Source organism: Coenobita brevimanus, chromosome 33, assembly GCF_032717465.1.
Source record: "Coenobita brevimanus isolate Jiangsu-jjx chromosome 33, ASM3271746v2, whole genome shotgun sequence".
Classification (NCBI taxonomy): Eukaryota; Metazoa; Arthropoda; class Malacostraca; order Decapoda; family Coenobitidae; genus Coenobita; species Coenobita brevimanus.
This window is the reverse complement of record NC_136986.1, coordinates 15,915,177-15,935,325: the sequence shown is the minus strand read 5'-3', so window position 1 is coordinate 15,935,325 and position 20,149 is coordinate 15,915,177. Positions and strand designations below refer to the sequence as shown.

Below are 20,149 nucleotides of genomic sequence, written 5' to 3'. Positions count from 1 at the left end.
GAATAGGACAGAGGCGTCTGAGGGCCGGTTGAGGGGCACCCAGGCTTCATGGTGGGGGGTAATGGTGATGGCGAAGGAAATGGTGGCGGGAAAAGAAAGGGGGAGGGGGGCAGTTGGGGGAAGGGAGAAGGGAAGGAGGGTGGGGGTGCAGAGTCTTCATGTCGGGGCCATGGCTTGCAGGTGCAGATGGCCCGAGGGGGAGTGGGGGACTATTGGAATTGGAGCTGTCTGTTGTGGCAATCAATGGTGGCTTCTAACTTCTGCAACAGGTCCAACCCCAGGTATCCGTCGTAATTGCAGCAGGAAGAGTCGAATACTATGAACTTATGCTGGGTCGACACCTGCTGATAGGTGTCAATGCGCAGGGCCCGTGTTTCCCCACAGATTGGCAGGGGGCCATCCCCTGCATCTACAAGGTGAGTAGCCGTTGGGAATAACAGGCAAAAGGTCAACTTGTGACGGAAGAAGTAGTGGCCGTACAGGCAGGATCTGGCTGCTTCCGTATCGACCAGAAGTCTGGCTTGACCATGCTGGGCAGCACTCTCAGAAGAGTATTAAAGGTGCGTTGCTGCCAGGTTTCATCATCTGCCTCCGGGTAGGCAGCAGTGACCAGGAGTCTAGCCCGGATTAAAGTATCATCCAAGTTGCCATCGAAGGTTAAACTATCCAGTTGGGATAGCGCCACCACTTTACCTAGTGATGGGGTGATGGCTTGAATCACGAGTTTTGTGAAATTCTGCCAGGTGAGCCCCGGGACGATCTTGGGTGCTATATTAGCTGCCGCTTTGCCCAGTAGAGGGAGTGTGACTGCAATTTTCTGCTTGTCATCCTCGAAACTGATATCTAGTAAAGGTCTAATAATTGCCAGGTATGTGTGAACATCATACTGTTCAGGGTCGAACTTAGGTAATTGCACAAGCGGTTTGGTTGCCATGCTTCCAGTATTTCTTGATTACTCGTACCTCTCTCATATGCCTGGGTCAAGAACCACCGCTGTTCACCAGTGTAATGCTAGATGTTCTGGGGTCGGCTTCCCGTCCCTCTAATGCCTAGTGTGTAGCTGGGCTCTCTTTCTAGACCAGAGCTTAGACAAAAAGGAGAGAGACAGCACACAAAAACTCAAGGCAACAACCTTACACGTGTATTACTAAATTCTACAGTGGAATGGGTAATAGCCACGAATACAGATACATTGGACAATTATAAGTCTTAGGCCTAGATGTGGGTTATTAGTATCGCGCAGGATACTACTCAGGTCAAGGTCAGGTAAGGTGAATTGCACTTAGGGCAGAGGTTTATATACCATTATTGCAGGAAGTCCAAGTTCTACATATTTGGAGTGGGTGGTACTATTTCACTGGTGGTAATTATTACTTTAATACTGGGGTCTGTGTATGATTTTAATATGGTGCGGCGTTATCATGGTAGCGCATTCACTGTAATAGACCTGTATTTCACTGCTTGGCCGTGTTCATGGTTTCACTGTTAGTTTTATTCACGCAACCACTTTGATACTGTCACTGGATGCTTCTCTCACTGACTTCCTTTATATGGTTAATTCACTACTCTGCCTTCACATCACTAACTCACGGACACTGTGCTTTTACTGTCACTCTTTTTGGGTCTGGGCATCATGGCGGTCAGGTACAAGAGCGGCAGAGGTTACCCAGCCTCACTACTGACAGGGCTGGGTTCCGCCAGGGGCCTCTGTGTTCATGGGCCATGGAATCACGTGCAGGGGCATCCTCTCTCGTCCAGGGCTGCGGGTGGCGAAGGGCCCCAAGCTTTCGGGGCTTGGAGTGGAAGTACGGCCCTCAGGGCTGGGACCGAATAACTGCCTGAACCTCTCACTCAGACGCCTGATGGAAGATGAAGATCTCCAGCGTCTGGGTGTAGGGAGGTGCCGCCCGGGGGTCCTGGGGGCAGTCTGATGTCCTAGTGCTCGGTGGTGCTGTCAGGAAGGGGCTGTGACGTCGGCCTACGTCGGGGTCCGTTAGGTGAGTCCTCTCCAGATCTGGCTGCAGGGAGAAAAGGCCAGGGGAAGTCACCGGGCCTCTCCAGTACTCCTCCAGGCTCCAGACTCCCTTTGAGTAGTGGGATGGTGAGCGGGGGTCAGCACCTGATGGAGGAGCGGCTACAGGTTGTCTCTTGCTGTAGAGCCTGGCTACTGGCCTTGGCCTTCTAGAGGCGTGGCTACAGGCTGGTGCTAAGGCCCGGCTACTGGCCATGGCCTGGGGAAAGGAGCAGCTATAAGCTGACTCAGGGACACCTTCAGAGCGGCTACAGGCTGTCGCCTTCAGGAGGGTTGAGTGGCTACAGGCCGTCTTGGGCAGGGCACCTTCAGAGTGGCTACAGACCATCTCCTGGTGAAGGTGGGAGTGGCTACAGGCCGTCTCCTGTTTTCCCTTTGAGAGGCTACAGGCCATCTCCTTCAGGAAGGTTGAGCGGCTACAGGCTGTCTCAGAAAGGACACCTTCAGAGCGGCTACCGGCCATCTCCTGATGAAGGCGAGAGCGGCTGCAGGCCATCTCCTGTTTTCCCTCAGAGCGGCTACAGGCCATCTCCTGTTTTTCCTCAGAGCGGCTACAGGCCGTCTCCTTCAGGAGGGTTGAGCGGCCACCAGCCGTCTCAGGGGTGCTGACTTGAGCTGGAGTAACAGCTCCACCCCGATGTTGGTTGGGGCACGCTCGCCCGGAAGCTAGTCTTGTATTCCTGCTATGATGGCAGCGGGCGAGCTCCAGGTCATAGGGGTGCGTGGTCCGGGCGGATTTATCTCGTTGTCACCCTGAGTCCCGGCACACTGTCGTTGCTCCTCTGTGGGCTCCTTCTGGGGGTGTTTGGTCATCCCCTGTGGCACTATACTGCATTTTAATTATGTTACATAAATGTGCTATGCAGCATATTCTGGGTTCACCTTCTTGAACTCATCATATTGGTATGGACCTGGGTTCTTCTGTTCAGGACCTGGGCAGAGCATGGAACGAAGGAATAATGCTCAAACACAGGCTAAGTAGTCTTACACATATATTACCTTACAAAAATACAGTGGACTTGCACAATACATAGAACACAATACAACACTATATGGTACACACGTGGAACACAGAGTGTAGATCACAGGTAGGTGCCATTGGTGGCCAGGTGTGGGAGGGGGCCCATCAGGGGTGCACTCTCGGGAGAGCCGTTGGTCTCGGGCTGCGTAGTCGGGTGTCCCGTGTAGGCAGAAAGGTGTCATTGTGGGAGACCCTTTCCTGGTGGGGGCCTTAGGGGTGTGGTGGCCCTCAGGAGTGGGGCCAAATAGGGCCAGTAGGCACGCTGCTCGATGCCTGCCCTTGGCTTTGGTGAGAGTCCTGGTGGAGGGTCCGGGTTGGTCCGGGCCTGGGGTCGCCAGGGCGTCCCTCCAGGGTTGGGGGCTGCGGTCTCGTTGGGAGGGGGAGGCCGTCAGGAGTCGTCTGCAGCCTCTCGCTCCCAGGGAGTCTGACAGCTGCTAGGGGCGCCCAGGACTCGGCTGCTGGGACAGGGCAGCCAGGCTTACAACAGGTCTGCTCCAGATGTTCTCCAGCTGGGACTCTGTAGGGGAGCAATGTCCACCCTTAGTGGTACAGGGGTAGTGTAAGGGGCATCTTGCTCGGCCTCCGGAGAGGTGGGCCAAGCCAGGGACGTCGCCCGTGGCAGGAACCTCCAGAGTAGTGGAGGAGGGAAGCCCGGTGGTCTTTCCTTCGGCTTGGCAGGTCCAGTGGACTCTGCCAGAACTCCACTGCGGGACAATGGAAGGAGATTCGGTGGATATTCCTTCTGTCTGGTAAGTCCAATGGACTTTACCAGGGTAGGGGAAGAAGGAATTCCGGTGGACTTTCCTCCCGCCCAGCAAGTCCGATGGACATTACCGGGACACCATCTGTCCCAGGGATAACAGGAGGAGGAAGTCCAATGGACGTTCCACCTCCTACGACAGATGTGGTGGACTCTACCGCGGTCCTGCTGCAGGGGGAAAGTCGCAGCTGAGGTGTATCCAGGGGATTCCCTCTCTATGGCAAGTCCGGTGGACTCCACCAAGGCTCTGCTCCCTTCCCTAGGACTACAGGTGGGGAAAGTCCGATGGACGCTCTAGTGCCCCTGCTCCCAAAGGTGGGTGGGAGAAAAGGGAGATCCGATAGACTCTTCCTTTACAGTAGGTCTGGTGGACTCTCCTGTGCTGCTGCTCCCCTTGGGGTACATAGGACTGGGAAGACCAGTGGTCATTCCTCCTCTTGTAGTGGCAGGTCCGGTGGACTCTACTGCTGAGGACCTACGTGGGACTGTATGAGAACAAGTCCCACCACGAGTCTAATGAGTGCTGTCCTTGTCAGAGATTAATGCACCTGGGTGATGCACTTCTCGCTGGTCTGGCTGGGTGGAAGAGGAGCATATGGTAGTGGGGGATGTGGGCCAGTGTGGCTCGGGGCCCCCTGTGCACCTCCCCGTGGTCTTCTCTTGGGTGGGTGTTGCACCCATCCCGGGGTCACTTCCTCGGGTGAGTATTTCAAAATGCATCACAGGAAAAGAGACAATAGATGTAAATGAATATATAACCTATTGGGAAGAATCATTAAGAGGACACCGTAGAAAACTTTACAATAAGAGGTGATAAAGACGGAAAGAAATTCAATTTCCCAGACAGAGCAGTTGATCAGTGGAATCCACTACCGAATGAAATAGTGTGTGTGAAAACAATTCATAAATTTAAAGACATGTATGATTAAAATGGTTCAAAACAAGGGACAGTACGAGCTTGACTCACGCCTGTAAAGATACAACTAGGTAAGAACACACAAACACACACACACACACACACAAACTACTGTATATCGCCTCACCTTGCTAAAACCAGATGATAAAAATCATTACTTGTCTGTAGCATCCCAGCTCTGTTCATGGGTTTGGTAACAGTGTTGTTTGTAACCATTTATAATAATATGTAGTGTGTAAGTATAATATGTAAGTAGTTGTAAGTAGGATCCAAGCAGGGCGCCACTGAGTGCTTTCTATCACTTGCTATGTCTGTGAGCTCTTGCTATGTCTAGCTTGATTCAAATTCTGCTAAATCATGAGTTTTGTGGCAGAGCCGCACCACCGCCTAGCCGGTGAGAGTTGAGAGTGGCAGTCTGTAAGGGTCTGGGGTTGGACACGGGTGATGTCAACGGCTGCTGTGTGAAGATATAAGGCAGTGCTTAATATAATTTCAGAAAACTCGTCTGAGACTTTGACTTCACCTACGACTGGCGTAAAGGGGCATTAACAAACATTAACATTTGCGAAAGCGAGTGGGATAATGGTGATTTCACGTCTTCTGTGGGCAATCTTGGCTGTGTCTGTTTTCCCACGCTGCTGTTCTTCCCACGACGACACGCAGTCTATCTTCGCCCCAGCCTCCAGCCTTTTTTGCAGTCTTGGTGTGGAATCGTCCTAGCAGCTTTGATGTGGTTTTGGGATTTTCCTCCACACCAACACCGCACCTACCACCACACCACAACAGAAACAAAAGCCTCCTGCTCCTATCAACCTACAACCTGCCTTCGCTTGCCAGTCCTGTGTGACCTGTTGTACGGTTTTGTTTCAGCCCCCACAAACTCCAACCCAGACCCCACTCCAGGAAGTAGCCCCCAACCGTCGCCCGACGCTGTTACATCATCGTTTTCCCCACCCACCACACAGACCGACGTCACCCAGGGAACGTGGCCACTCACACCGAGCTACGTCACAGTCTCCTGCTCCTATCAGCTTCTCGTTCCGCCCATTGCTTAGCCGCCGCCCAGTTATGTCATGAACACTTCCACCCAATCATCGCTGGCGGGGGGAGGAGGCACTATGACACTACGATATGAGAGCCAAGCTTTTGCATGGAACACATATTACTACAATTATTTTCATGCATTTTCTCATTCAATCACATTAATTGATTCCTTTCTACAGAGAAGCCAAGCTGTCTCCATAGATTGTGATATTTTCACCATTTACTCTCATCCATTCATTGCATTTTTGTCCCTCCTTTTTCATTCACTCAGAATTTTTCGTTCTCTCACTCCTGCTTCATCCCATTTTCTCCCAATTATACTCATGCTCAATATATAACGCATTCGTTGTCACTCATATTCATTGTATATAAATAATTTCTTCACATATTATAAATATTTATTTATTTTTTCATTTATTCATCCATTTGTTCATTTATATTCATTTACTTACTTCCTATTCTATTAGTGTCCCTTTTTGAAAGGGTAGATCTCTCCCCTATTGAATCTGATAGTGACACAGATGACCCTGTATGTGGTGATAATGTAACTCTTCGTAGTGGCAGATCTTATAGAAAACAAACCGTAAGTTCCCTACCTGTTTCTACTACGACTACTGTTAATCCTACCCTATATCCAGATATATCAACTCCAGATACTCTATCATCTTCTCCAACTGATTCTCTTGAAGCCACTCAGCCTTCTCCACAGCCTTCATCCTTTCTTTCTACCACACATACACCACCATTAACCACGACACACACCACTACCGCCACGACACTTCCTTCCCACACACCATCTCAGTTTGCTACTGTGCCTACTTCCTCACCTTCGTGGTCTCACCCACTTCCTACGATGGCGAATCAGAACCCCCACCTCCCCAGTCCATATATTTGGATGATGTTAACAGACCCAAATTTACAGGAGAGGACATTACAGTTTCCATTTACGACTTCCTCAGAGAGGTCGAAAATGACATTCGTAATCGGCAAATCACATCTGAACCCTTGAAAGTTTCATATCTGCTGGATCGACTCCATCACGGCAGGTCACTAATAGGAGCCGCTATTCATGCAGGGCACTTCGAAGATTGCCAAATGTTTGACGCGTCGCCAACAGTTAATTCAACTTTGTTGCCAACATTCCAATGCTGCATCTATTATAGGGCTGACCAACCTTCTCAGGCAAATGGAGGAGGACATGAAGGTACCTCCCCAACATGCAAAGGTAATTGAGGCAGCCGCTACCATACTGTAAGGGGGACGAGTTCAGAGCTGCGCCAATTGTTCAGTGGTACTCCATGGGTAGCCGAAATTAATGGAGTGCTTATGGTTTCACTAAATAATTTTGTAGATTTGTTTGGTTACTTTAGATTTCTTAACTGGCTTTCGACAACCAAAAACAAATAGCACTACAACTTGGCTTTAACCCTGGAGAAAAAATAGTTAACATTTCCAAGGCCATAATAGAAAGGTCAGGATCAGACATCACTCACCAGGTTGAATCTTACACCTCAGCCTCCCACTCTACAGGTGGTACTGCACTCTACAGGTGGTACTACACACCAGCATTACTTCATCTGATTCCTCTCGTTCATGGCCAGCTACAAAATCCAAACCTAGTAATCGGTCTTACTCACACTATTCCTCACCTTCTAGTAGTTGTGACAAATCTACTGTGCAATGAAGCAAACAATCCTCAAGTGTGTGCTGGCACTGCGGTAATGTAGGTCATCGAGAGTCTGTGCTCGCAAAGAAAGACGTTTCTCCTCACGGGAACGTCAGCACACACCCTCGCTGACATGCAAATATCACAAGAATAGCACAACTCACTCCATGGGCGAGTGTCGTTACCTTAAGAGCCGTCAGTCAGGGGAACAGGAGTGCTCGGATTGGAGAAATGTAACCTAACAGCAGAAGATCCGCCGGTGTCTGAAAATAAGGTAACTGAAAATCAACTCCCCATTCACCAGGTAGGAGCTATAACATCTTTAGACCTAGTCATTCTAGGATGGAGTGAAGGGGTACAAAGCTCTTTCTTTATGGACACCAGATCTATGGTAAACCTGATCTCAGATACCTCTTTAAACAACATTAAGAAAACAATTAAAAGAGTTTGGCTCCTCGAACCACCTGACATTTGCCTATGCAGCATGGATGGCTCAGAATCTTAGGTCAAAGGAAAGATCACACTAGAAGTACAACTTGATAAAGCCTTAAGACCTTTTGACGTGGAGTTTCACGTCACTAATGATCTTAAATATCCAGCGGACACTCTCATTGGCTTTTCGACAATGGCTCAACAAGCTATTGCTCTCCTCACTGTTTCTCATACCATAGATAGCAATGGTTTCCCAATATGTAGTATGGAATATCCACGTCCGGTACTTTCCCAAGCACACTCAGTTATTCACTCTCACATGATTCCAACATTACTCGAGAGTAAACAGGTACACACACCGTTACCTGAACAGCCAAGTACATTACCATTTAGTACTACATCCTCTGAGTATTCAACTATGGATCATATCAACCCCTCTAACAGTGGCACATTTGCCAACTCAGACACGTCTCATTTAACTACCTCACATAGTGTGAATGATGTTTTACAACACACAGAGACGAGGCGTGCAGTAGCAATTCAGTTATTCACTCTCACATGATTCCAACATTACTCGAGAGTAAACAGGTACACACACCGTTACCTGAACAGCCAAGTACATTACCATTTAGTACTACATCCTCTGAGTATTCAACTATGGATCATATCAACCCCTCTAACAGTGGCACATTTGCCAACTCAGACACGTCTCATTTAACTACCTCACATAGTGTGAATGATGTTTTACAACACACAGAGACGAGGCGTGCAGTAGCAATTCAGTGCACAATTTTGTTGCCGCACAAATTTACCAAAGTCTCTGTTCGTGTTGCGGGTGTGAAAGCAGCAGTGGATGTACTAACCTTACCTGAGACGTGTCATGTGAATGGCTTAGCTTATGAGCCGGCGTTGTGTACGGTGCTAGAGGATGGTTTATGCTACTTGTACTTAGCCAACTGTACTAATGCTCCACTCAAATTATGAACGGGAACACAGATTGGTGACTTCTTGGTATACCCAGCGTCCGTACGTGTATGCCAAAATTTCCCATGCTCTGTTGCTGATCTGTGCTCGGTTACTCAGTCCACCGACATTCCATCTAATCTTGAATCTCATTTGAAACAGAGTAATTACGCAGAATACAGAAGTCACTTACTTAATCTCTTGAGAGACTGTTGCGAAGTCATAGCCCTACCCGGTGAGAATATGGGCAAGACAGATTTAATAAAGTGTCAAATTACATTACAGCCCAGAGCTCAGCCAGTATATATACCTGCCTACCGTTTACCACACAGCCAACGTCAACAAGCTGATCGCCTTATTCAGGACATGTTGGATAATGAGGTCATTGAACACTCAAATAGTCCGTGGAACAGCCCGCTATTTCTGGTTCCAAAGAAAGGTGGTGAGTTATGACCAGTGATAGATTACAGACGTGTAAATGCGCTGACTGTCCCGGACAGATTTCCAATTCCTGTACTCACTAATTTGCTGGAATCCTTAGGCGAAAACAATTGTGTTTTCTCCTCCCTTGATCTTTTAAGTGGTTACTGGCAAGTGGAAATGGTGGAATCATCTCGTCCTATCACTGCCTTCAGTACTCCATCCGGGCATTACCAATTTCGTAGCCTTCCATTCGGTTTAAGAAATGCACCATCAGCGTTCATGCGGCTAATTCATACAGTTTTCGCCAGCATGATATGTCACTCGGTTTTTGCTTATCTAGATGATGTTATAATCGCTAGTCACTCGGTGGAGGAACACTTAGAAAAATTGGCCGAAGTGTTCACTAGACTCAAAAAAGCTGGAGTTAAAATCAAACTATCAAAGTGTGACTTTTTACGTAAGAAACTCCAATTCCTAGGACATGTTGTTGACGCTCACGGAATTCATACATCAAATGACAAGGTTAAAGCCATGACAAATTTCCCATCTCCAACCAACACTGATGCTGTATGTAGTTTCCTTGGTCTCAGTGGCTATTACCGCAGATTTATTAAAGGGTACACCCAGATAGCTGCGCCTTTAACAAAATTACTAAAGAAGGATGCGTCCTTTGTGTGGGATGATGAACACGCAACCGCATTTACAACACTGAAAAATGCCCTAGCACAATCCCCAGTTTTGGCATTCCCTGATTATTCAAAACCATTTCTTCTCTGTACTGATGCATCCGGAGTAGGCCTAGGTGTCGTTCTCATGCAAAATGACTCCGAAGGGAAGAAATGTGTCATTGCCTATGCCAGCCGTGTGCTAAACTCTGCAGAAAAAAATTGCAATGTAACTCACTGGGAAGCCCTTGCCATGGTCTGGTCTCTAAAACATTTCCGTGACATCATCTACGGTTATCCTGTTCACATCCAAACAGACCGTCTTCCCTTATGTGATCTGTTTCGGGGACGTAACCTTACTCGTCGACTTGCACGTTGGGCAGTCACTGTGAGTGAATATAATCTGACATTTGAATACATTCCTGGGAAGTCCAATGCCATAGCCGATGCCCTCTCGCGTCATGTAGCCACAGTCTCAACCGGTTGCGATGTAAACTTGGCGTTCAGTTATCACACACTACATAGGTTCCAACGTGTGGACCCTATATGGTCACAGGTCATATATTCTCTAGAGTCAGGCGATGATTCTTCCCTGCCAAAGTTACCAGTCCCTGTATCTGATTTCTTCTTCAACAATGAATTGCTCTATAAACACTCAGCACTGAAAGGTAACAACATACCTCATTGCGAAGTTGAGCAACTAGTCATTCCAATAAACTTAACCACTAGGGTACGCATTTCTCCAGCCTAGACTGCCCCCCAGGACGCGAGTACAGGCCTATTTTTCGACTTTCTCAAAGGTTAAAAGTTTTATGCCCGATTTATTGAGCTTCAGTTTGCACACCTGAAAATGCAAACCCCACCCTCCTAGACCCAATAGTTACCGAGCTCTGACCCGTCAAAGTTGATAATAGTTTCCTGTCACGGCCCCGGCGAGAAAGAAAATACGCCACTCACACCTGTTTTCTTCTTCATTGATACGTACAAAAATCACCAAAGTCAATTTTTTTTTGGTGTGTATGGATGTTATAAACCACTGTACGTGCTTAGAAAAAAATAAAATGGTGACAAACCACCCCCCCAATTAACCCTCTCGCGCACGAAAAGTTTCAGTAAGTTTTCCGGCACACGACTTTATCTGCGAAACCGCCAGGCCCAGGTGCCCACACGTGGCAAATAATACATATTTTCTCCTTCCACCCAAACATCAATATACTGCCATGAAACCTATGTCATCTTATTCGTCGATGTTTGTTCTAGCTGATAAGCTCCACAAAAAAAACAGGAAAACACGAATAAAACAACATTAGGCGGCCATGAAAAAAATTTTGCTACGTCACATTCACATCCTAACATCATTAGAATATTTTCCATCATACAGGAAAATGCTATTAGAAGTTTTGATAGAGAATTTCATCAGCTTCCTAAAGAGACAAATCCGGTGTTGATACGATTTGCACTTTTCGAGAAAATAGCCAAAAACTGAAAGCCATTTTTGAAAAAAATCAAGGATCTCTAAAACTGAACTTTTTTCACACATGTTATGTTTTTATTCCATAATATTGTGCAGAATTTCACCAGCTTTCTAATGACCTAATACTGGTTTCGATACGCCTCATAGTTCTCGAGTAAATCGCCAAAAACGACTGGGAACTCATGTCTGTACGTCTCTTTCGTAATGTGTACACAGCATACGCAATATTCCCGCCTAAGTAACAACGAATTCTTATCATAGATATTACATTGTTATGTCTTGTACATACATAGAATTTACTGCTCTTTATCATGGTTCTTATAGGAAATCGATACGTCCAATAGTTTTTGAGCAATTGGCCGACAATCTTCTGTTTATGACACCCATCTTAGATTCTCGAGGCCCTTTGGTTACAGGGTCCTGTCTCTTATGTAAGCCCTCTCTGTTCCGAGACTGGCAGTTTGTCCACATTGGCTCCCAAGGGTGGGTTTGTGGCTACACCCTCATGTGACATTTTGTAGGTCCGTCATTGGTAAAAGGGGTTCACTTCTCTCTCAGGTGTCCCTCACTCTCCTTTTAGAATATGCCTCCATTCATGAGGGTTCTGTCCCCTTCTTTACTGACGGGTCTAAGACTGATACTGGAGTAGGCTTTGGTGTTGCCTTCCCTTCCTTTAGTAGAGGCGGCAGCCTTCCTGGTATTACTTCATCGTATGCAGCGGAATTGACTGCGACTTTCTATGCTCTCAAAATAATTTTTACCCTCCCCTATTCTGTTTTTGTGATTTTCAGTGACTCCTGTATTGCTCTTTCTGCACTGGAGTCTTTTAATGCATCCCATCCATTGGTTTTTCCAATTTTAGAGTGGCTTTTTCTTCTTGGCTGTTGTGACCATCGTGCAGACTTCTGTTGGGTTCCCACACACGCTGGTGTGGTGGGCAGTGAGAGGGCAGATACAGTAGTTAAAGCTGCGTCTTTTCAGCAGCCCCAACCGACTACCTGCTCCCTGCTTCAGATGTAACACCTTATTTACAGTTCACGATTCGTACTTGTTGGCAGAGACACTGGGATGGTGTTGCTCATAATAAGCTAAGAGAAATCTTTCAGAGAGTGGTTGTGCCAAGGGTTCTCCCCTCCATACCTCAACAATTGGAGGTGGCTCTGCCAGGCTCAGTATTGGACACTCTTGGCTTACACATGGGTTCCTGATGAGTGGTGGGACCCAACCGTGCTGTGATGATTGCCTTGTTCCCCTTACTGTTCGTCACTTGCTGGTCGAGTGTCCAAGTCTGGGGGACCTACGTCAGGGATTCCTCCATAGGCATTAGTGGGCAGATGGTGTCTCCTGTCTGTCCTCGATGCTTCGGGGAACCACCGGCGATTTTACTGATGTTATTAATTTTCCTCAGGAGGTGGGCCTCCTTCCGCTTTTATAAGTAATTGATATTTTGTACTTTTGTTATCTTCAGTGTTTTATTCCTACTAATGAGTATTAACTTTATTTTGAATATGCACATTTTATTTGCGGCATCTTTTACATTGTCCAGAGGCATATGACCCTGGAAGTAGCGCTGCCAAATTTTAATTATATTCAATCTATCAATGAATCAAACCTCCCTCTCCTTCTCTCTCTGTGTCTGCTTAAGAAACATTTCCTATATTGTGTTATCCCATGGATCTAATAGGCGAAAATCAGTTAAATCTACTTGGGAGGCATAGCAGGTGAAGAATTTTCTTTGATGTCAAAAATATACATTTGTAATGCTTTATATAGGCTTTTTTTTTTTTTTTAGCATAAACTAATAGATGACGGATTTTGCAAGAAGTGTTAATGGATTCTTCCAGTGGCTGTTCATGTGCCCGTAGGAGCAGGTTTGTAAACAGACAGTTTTGTTAGTCTGTGGTAGGTAGCCCTTGAAAACGTGACATATACTTCAAATGTAGCCCAAACCTGTTGTTCATTGTAATTTATACCTGTATCCCTCCAGTAACAGTGGAGATACATAGGAATATATCAGACTGCTCTATAAATCACGTTAGTCCTATATCGGCCTATGTACCGAAGAATGATCATTATCAAAAGTTCGGAACATGATAATAATGCTTTAAATTATTAGATTATTAAGAATTTTGAGGATTGTTAGCATTTACTTGTTTACAGGTAATGTGATACGCTTCATGCTTGAACCAAAACTGTATGACTTAAATGAGATAATCTGTTCCAGCGAAACTCTATTCGATTAAAAACAAGTGTTTTACATATTTTTATTGAATGTAACTTGAAAATATATTGGCATTCATATTATAAAAAGTGTTTATTTATATTTTCACCTTGTAACAAAGTAGCAAACATTCTTTCCAGATGTATTAAACAGTATCTAATGATGAATTTTACATCATTAAATAATACTGGCCCCCATTTCATTGCACTAAGATATCCTTTTTGTTTTTGCGAAATACTGCACTAATTACCGTATAAGTACGATTCACATGCACCGCACCACTTTCCTCAAAGAGTAAAAAAGGGATAAATTGGGTAGGAAGACTACGCTCCTAATAATAAAATAAAGAAGTAATTCCCCACAGTGCTGCCTAACTGTTCAGAAGCTTGCTACATAGGGACAAGGAGCGATGGCATTACTTTAGGCCACATTACAGTATATCGAAATAGTCCAAACATCCCCATAAAATGTGGGGATAGTACCACTGAGTACGAGGGAGCGGCACAGTATTCTTAGCTGTTGCCCGAACTATAGCCCAACCAGCCACATTACTTTGAATGAGATATGTGATTGACCAGCCTAGACTGATGCATTATATTTAATGGTTTTGGTTTATCAGAGTTGTAGAACAGATTGTTAAATCGATTCTTAACATGTTGTATTGTCATTATGTACTGTGCATGTACCGCTATGCATACAACGGGTGACTATGCATAAATTCAGTATATCCAATACATTAGATTACAGAAGAGTAAATATAAATGTTATAACACTGTTGGTTATGAGATTCCTACAAGTTTACATAAAAACTAGAACATTTACTACATTGAGACGTGACAAAGTCTAATTAAGTTCTTCCACGACTCACTATTGCAACTTTCTGTTTTCAGGCTGGTCTGTATGAGCAGTGGAAAAAGGAAACATTGGAAACCGGTGCACGTGAAAATCGAATGAAACAGAGGGAAGAAATAAAACAGCAACGGCAGGATGGGAAAGAATACACCCAAACTAATTTCAGGAGTCTGTCTATTATCCATATACAGGGACCTCTGCTGCTTCTCCTGGTGGGCATCACCCTGGGCAGTGTGGCCTTTGTAGTGGAGAGGCTGCTGGTGTCGGAGCCTCACCAGTCTCCTACAACTGGACCTACGAGACTAACGTTATACTGATATTTTTTGCATATGACTACCACAGACAGTCCTGATGGACCCAGGTTCGAATCCCGGCTGGGACAGGGAACAGTTTAAGGATTTGAATTTCATAAAAAAAACAGACATTCCAGAAGACCCGCCGACATGTCGTAAAAATATCCCCGCTAATACCAATACACCAGTCTTGTATGAGACAGCCCTAGCATGTATTCAGTATGGACGGTGGGTGTTAGCACCGAAGTGGTGACATGTGGAGGTGTAGGAGGACTACTGGGCCTTGGGATAGCCTACTGCCCCCGAGATATAGGCTCTGAAGCCTTTGCCCAGAGTCGGAGACATAAAAAAAAAAAAAAAATCAGTATCTGACCTCATCAGCTTTAGGGAATCATTACTGTTGCATTCATACTATTAGTAATCATTTGGAGGAAACATGAATAACGTAGAAAAGGAGTTCAGGGGTACACAGTGTAATGATATTGTATTTTTAGCCCAAAGAGAAAAAAACTACAGCAGTTCACAAGTTCTTATACTCCTATGAGGTGTATGTAAAGTCAGATTCAGACAAAAATAAACACAAAGTAATTCACATGATTTTTTCACGTCTGTAACGGCTCGTAACAGAAACGTTTTATCATTAACTATTCTTGCTAATCTTAAGTGATTTGACCCTACTGTAATTCTTAAAATACTTTTTACCATTTTATTTAAAGCAGAAAATACAAATGAGTTTTATTTTGTCTTCTTCTTCACCCTTCATGCATTGAAATGGAGACAGTATAGCAAGACAGAAATACTTTGTTGACATTTGACAAGCCAGTTATCAAGAGAGATATTAGAGAAGGAAACCTTCATGATGTGGCATCGATATACTATAATAAGGCAATTCCATTGCCTTCCTATAAACGTCCCTTAACACCCTGTCCCTCGAAATGGCAATGCTGGATCTCAATAAAAGGACAGCTTTAGAATGCAGTCTATTGAGTTCATATACAGATGATCCTCCGGCAGCAACGATAGTAACAACAAAATCATCACCACCACCAACAACAACAAGAACAACAGTATTAATGAAGCAGATGGTTCAGATCTATCTATCTATATATTGCCAGGCGCCTTAATCCCGTAAGGGGTGGCCAAAAAAAATGAAAAAATAAAAACGCCTCCATGTCACCCGGTCCCCTGCCATTTCACTGTCCTGCTCCCAACGGACACCCCCTTCTCTCATATACCTTTTCACTCCGTCCCTCCACTTCATCCTCGGCCTCCCCCTCCCTCTCCCCTCTTCCACCTCACTCACATGCACTCTCCTCATTAGTCTCGTTCTCCATCCTCTCCACATGGCCGAACCACCTCAGTGTATTTCTCATTACACTATCACATTCATATCTACACTACAATGCTCCTTCACTTCCTCATTTGCCAGTCTCACTCTTCATGTAACTCCACATGCTTCTCTCAAATAACTCATTTCCACTACTCTCACTCTTGACTTGTGTCCTTCCAACAAGGTCCAAGATACACTTCCATACATTAGAACTGGTATCACAATACTGTCATGCAACAACTTTTTTACTTCCCTGCTCACTTTCCTGTTTCTTAGCACTGCTTTCAAAGAACCGTCAACCTTTCTTTCTTCTTGTACCCTTTCAAGCACTTCACCCTCCAAACTTCTGTCCTTACTCATCACAATACCCAAGTATTTCAATGCACTCACATTTTCCATTTCCTCATCATCCAACCTCACTGTACATTCAGTGACTTCATTTTTCTCGAAGATCATAATTTTACTCTTCCCTACATTCTCATCTTGATTCCGTTTGTTATTCACTCTCCCAAACTCATTCACCAAGCCTTGCAGTTCCCCTTCGTCTTCATTTAATACATCATCACCTGCAAAACAACATTGTCGGAAGTTTCCGAATGTTGCCCTCTCCCATTAAAGTCGCTCCAATATTCACTGCCCTACCTTGTATCCCTTTTATAACCCCATCCTTACAACAGCATGGAGACATGACACATCCCTGTTTCAATCCAATATTCAAATAGAATAATTCACCCAATCCACTATCCACACGCACTGCAGCTTTAGTTCCCTCATACACAGTGTTCACTGCATTCATCAACTTCCCATTTACTTCATATAAATTGTTCAGATAAACTCATCAATTACCTCAGAATCTTTAATTCAACTCGTAGACATCGAGTTAACTATTGCCGCTGTGCCCCACGACGAAACACGAGGAAACTTTCCCACAGTACTGAACAAGTACAAATGTGGTAAACATATGGACTATACGGGATTTTGCTAAAGTCAAGTACTGTGTAGGGATTCTCAGGAGTTAAAATCTTGCGTGGTAAATCCTTAGGGAGCTACACCGAAGCATTACGTGTGGCTTAATAAAGCAGATCTCCTTGTGTATAAAAATCCTTTGTTAAAATGAAGCACTATATGAGGCTTCGTTGCAATGAATCACCATGAGTGTAAAAATCCTTAGTGGTGATTGAATGACTAGATAGTCCCACATCTAATAAGGGTTATGACCGTCCACTTAAGCTTAAAATCTGTAGCGTACAATCACGAGTACTAATAAAGGCAAAGGGAAATTGCCAATAGTCTGTCATTAAGGGGCAGGTTAATCGCACACGTCCACCTCCCGCCCATCAGACACACACACACACCCTACTTATCCCCACCAAAGCACTGATTTGCAAAGTGGAAGAATCAGATCTCTCTCTCTCTCTCTCTCTCTCTCTCTCTCTCTCTCTCTCTCTCTCTATCTTATGCCACACTGAATATCAGTTTTATTCGTCCTATCACGTGTATTATTACGTGCACAGATACTCCTTCAGTTCCATGTGGAAGATTATTTTGAAGTTTTAGCAGGTTTCTGTAAAATGACCCAGGTCTATATAATTAAATATTTATCGGTCGTCATCTAAACGATGTATTAAATTCAAGTTAGAGAGACATTTTATATGATTACTAGTCGTGTAAGTCCCTCTCCTACCTTGTCATCTGGTTACCACCTATCCACTCATTCATTTACCCACTCACCCTACCCAATACAACCCACCGACCCCACCCCGGCCGCGTGTTTCTTCTCTCTCTCTCTCTCTCTCTCTCTCTCTCTCTCTCTCTCTCTCTTCCGCAGCACTCATTCATCCAGTCATAGTGGCACAGTTGGAGTGAGTTCAGTGTGAATGATTCGGCATGTCGCATCTTCGCTTGTGAATAGATGAAACAATTTGGCTTATCAAAACAAATAAAAAATCATCAGAAAAGCTGTGTTTTGAAATTTAACCAACCTACAGTATATCTAACCAACCTAGGACTAACTTAGCATTAACCTACCATGATACTTTATTTTGTTTGGGGAGATGACGAACATGCGACATTGTCGAGTCTTTCCTTGATAATTCGATCCAACGCTGCCAATATGACTGGATGAACAATTATATCCGAAGAAAAATAAAATTGCACCCTTGCCATGCACCCAACCATGCTACCAGGACGACTCACCATGCCCCCTGATCCTGGCCATCACCATGCCCACCCACGAATACTACCCATCAACCTCACCCAATAATGGCACCGACACATCAACGCACTCACCTACCCACCTTGCCCAATTTCAATCCAACTCACCAACCCACAGCACATAAAGCAGCCATCTTGGTTACCGAGCGACCCACTCTGCCCAACCATTCCGGCGACCATTCTTGCTAACCGACATTGGCCACTCAACCCCCCCACCCACGAATGTCACCAACCCGGCTCACCCAATAATGCCATCCACCACATTCACCCACCTAGCCCTCCCACTGTACTCACGTACCTTTCCCTGACTACACGCCCCCCCACCCAACTAACCCAACCTGGGCATCCACCCATCATACCAACCTATTCCTCTTACGGACACACACGTCCACCCTGCCCACCCACACACCCAACTACCCTTCTTATCCAACCCCAGTCTCCCTCTATTCCACCCACCTTTCAAACCCCACTACTCATTCTTCGAGGTTACCCCATCCAAATCTAACATACCAACCCTTCCCAGACCACTTACCGATGCAGCCACTCTCCTACCCACCCCACCCCACTCATCCTCGCACCAGTCCATCTACCCACACAGCCCACCCCAACCCACTCGATAAAAACCACCGAACCAACACACCCCACCCCCATCAACCATCCTACCTATTCACGGTGGCGATGCACAGAACCACCGCACCCAGCACTCCAACCTCACCAACCCTACCCATCCTAACAACATATATATATATAAATATATTTATATATATATATATATATATATATATATATATATATATATATATATATATATATATATATATTATATATATATATATATATATATATATATATATATATATATATATATATATATATATATATATATATATATATATATATATATATATATAAGGAATATCAACAATAGGGCTAGTGGGAACGTCTTTAATGGTGACGTTTCGCAATATTTCATTGCATCGTCAGGGCTAAAAATAAGATGTTTTAGCTATGACAAAAATATTATCGTCTTTGATCAAACTTTGTGTCGAAAATAAGAAATAAATATTCTAAGACAAATGGATATCCTACCTAAAGCCCCTGTCACATACGTCGCAGGATATTTTTCATCGTACGAAATTCTAGGGCCACGAAGGTGGGGTGGGCTCTTACGATGCTAGAAGCATCGTAGGGTACAATCTTAGCTACAGCCACAAAGGAATATCATGTCGTGCGTCCGTCGTGGGAAAAAACTGGCACTTTATCATAGGTAAATTGTATGATTGTCTTGCGATTTTCCTGCGATTCTCTTACGTTTGTCGTACAATGGTTCTTTGGTCGTGTGATTCTCGCATGATAAAATAACCATCGAACAAGCATTGCAGGACCAACGTATGACAATCATACGTCATTTGTAAGACGGTCGAAGGATATAAAAGGCCCGTGCGGGCTCAGGCTGTCTCCTTTCTCTCCAAGATTTTTCAAGAGTTTCTGCAGGATTTTCAAATAATTTGTTTAAGAAATTGTGATGAAATGGTACTAAAAGGCAAGGGGAAAGGGAGGGGGCAAGGGCAGGAAGAGGTCGGCTGAGGAGGAGGAGCAGCAGGTAACCCCGGAGTTTGTTGTGCAGGAGGCCCAGGAAGCCCCAGCCCCAGATGAGGAGGAGCCAGGCGACCCAGATGATGTCGATGACGATGGCGGAGTTGGCAAGGGCAGGTTCAAGGCAGCAAAGGAGTAGAAGTTACCACATGCTGCAGTTAGCCCAGGCTGAATTCTACTCCAACAATCCCATGTTTTATGACAAGATGAGGTTTGATTACAAGGATTCAAAGAAGCATCGTCTTCT

The 20,149-nt window shown here is 45.1% G+C and overlaps 1 protein-coding gene across 1 annotated transcript in view; it reads left to right on the top strand.

Moving 5' to 3' along the window:
- The window catches only part of LOC145395801 (ionotropic receptor 93a-like), a 60,592-nt gene extending 45,806 nt beyond the window's left edge, over positions 1-14,786 (top strand). Inside the window, exon 11 of the mRNA XM_080269338.1 lies at positions 14,508-14,786. Within this exon, the coding sequence (XP_080125464.1) occupies positions 14,508-14,786 (279 nt within the window). The remainder of the gene's footprint in view (positions 1-14,507) is intronic.
- The last annotated feature ends 5,363 nt before the right edge of the window (positions 14,787-20,149 follow it).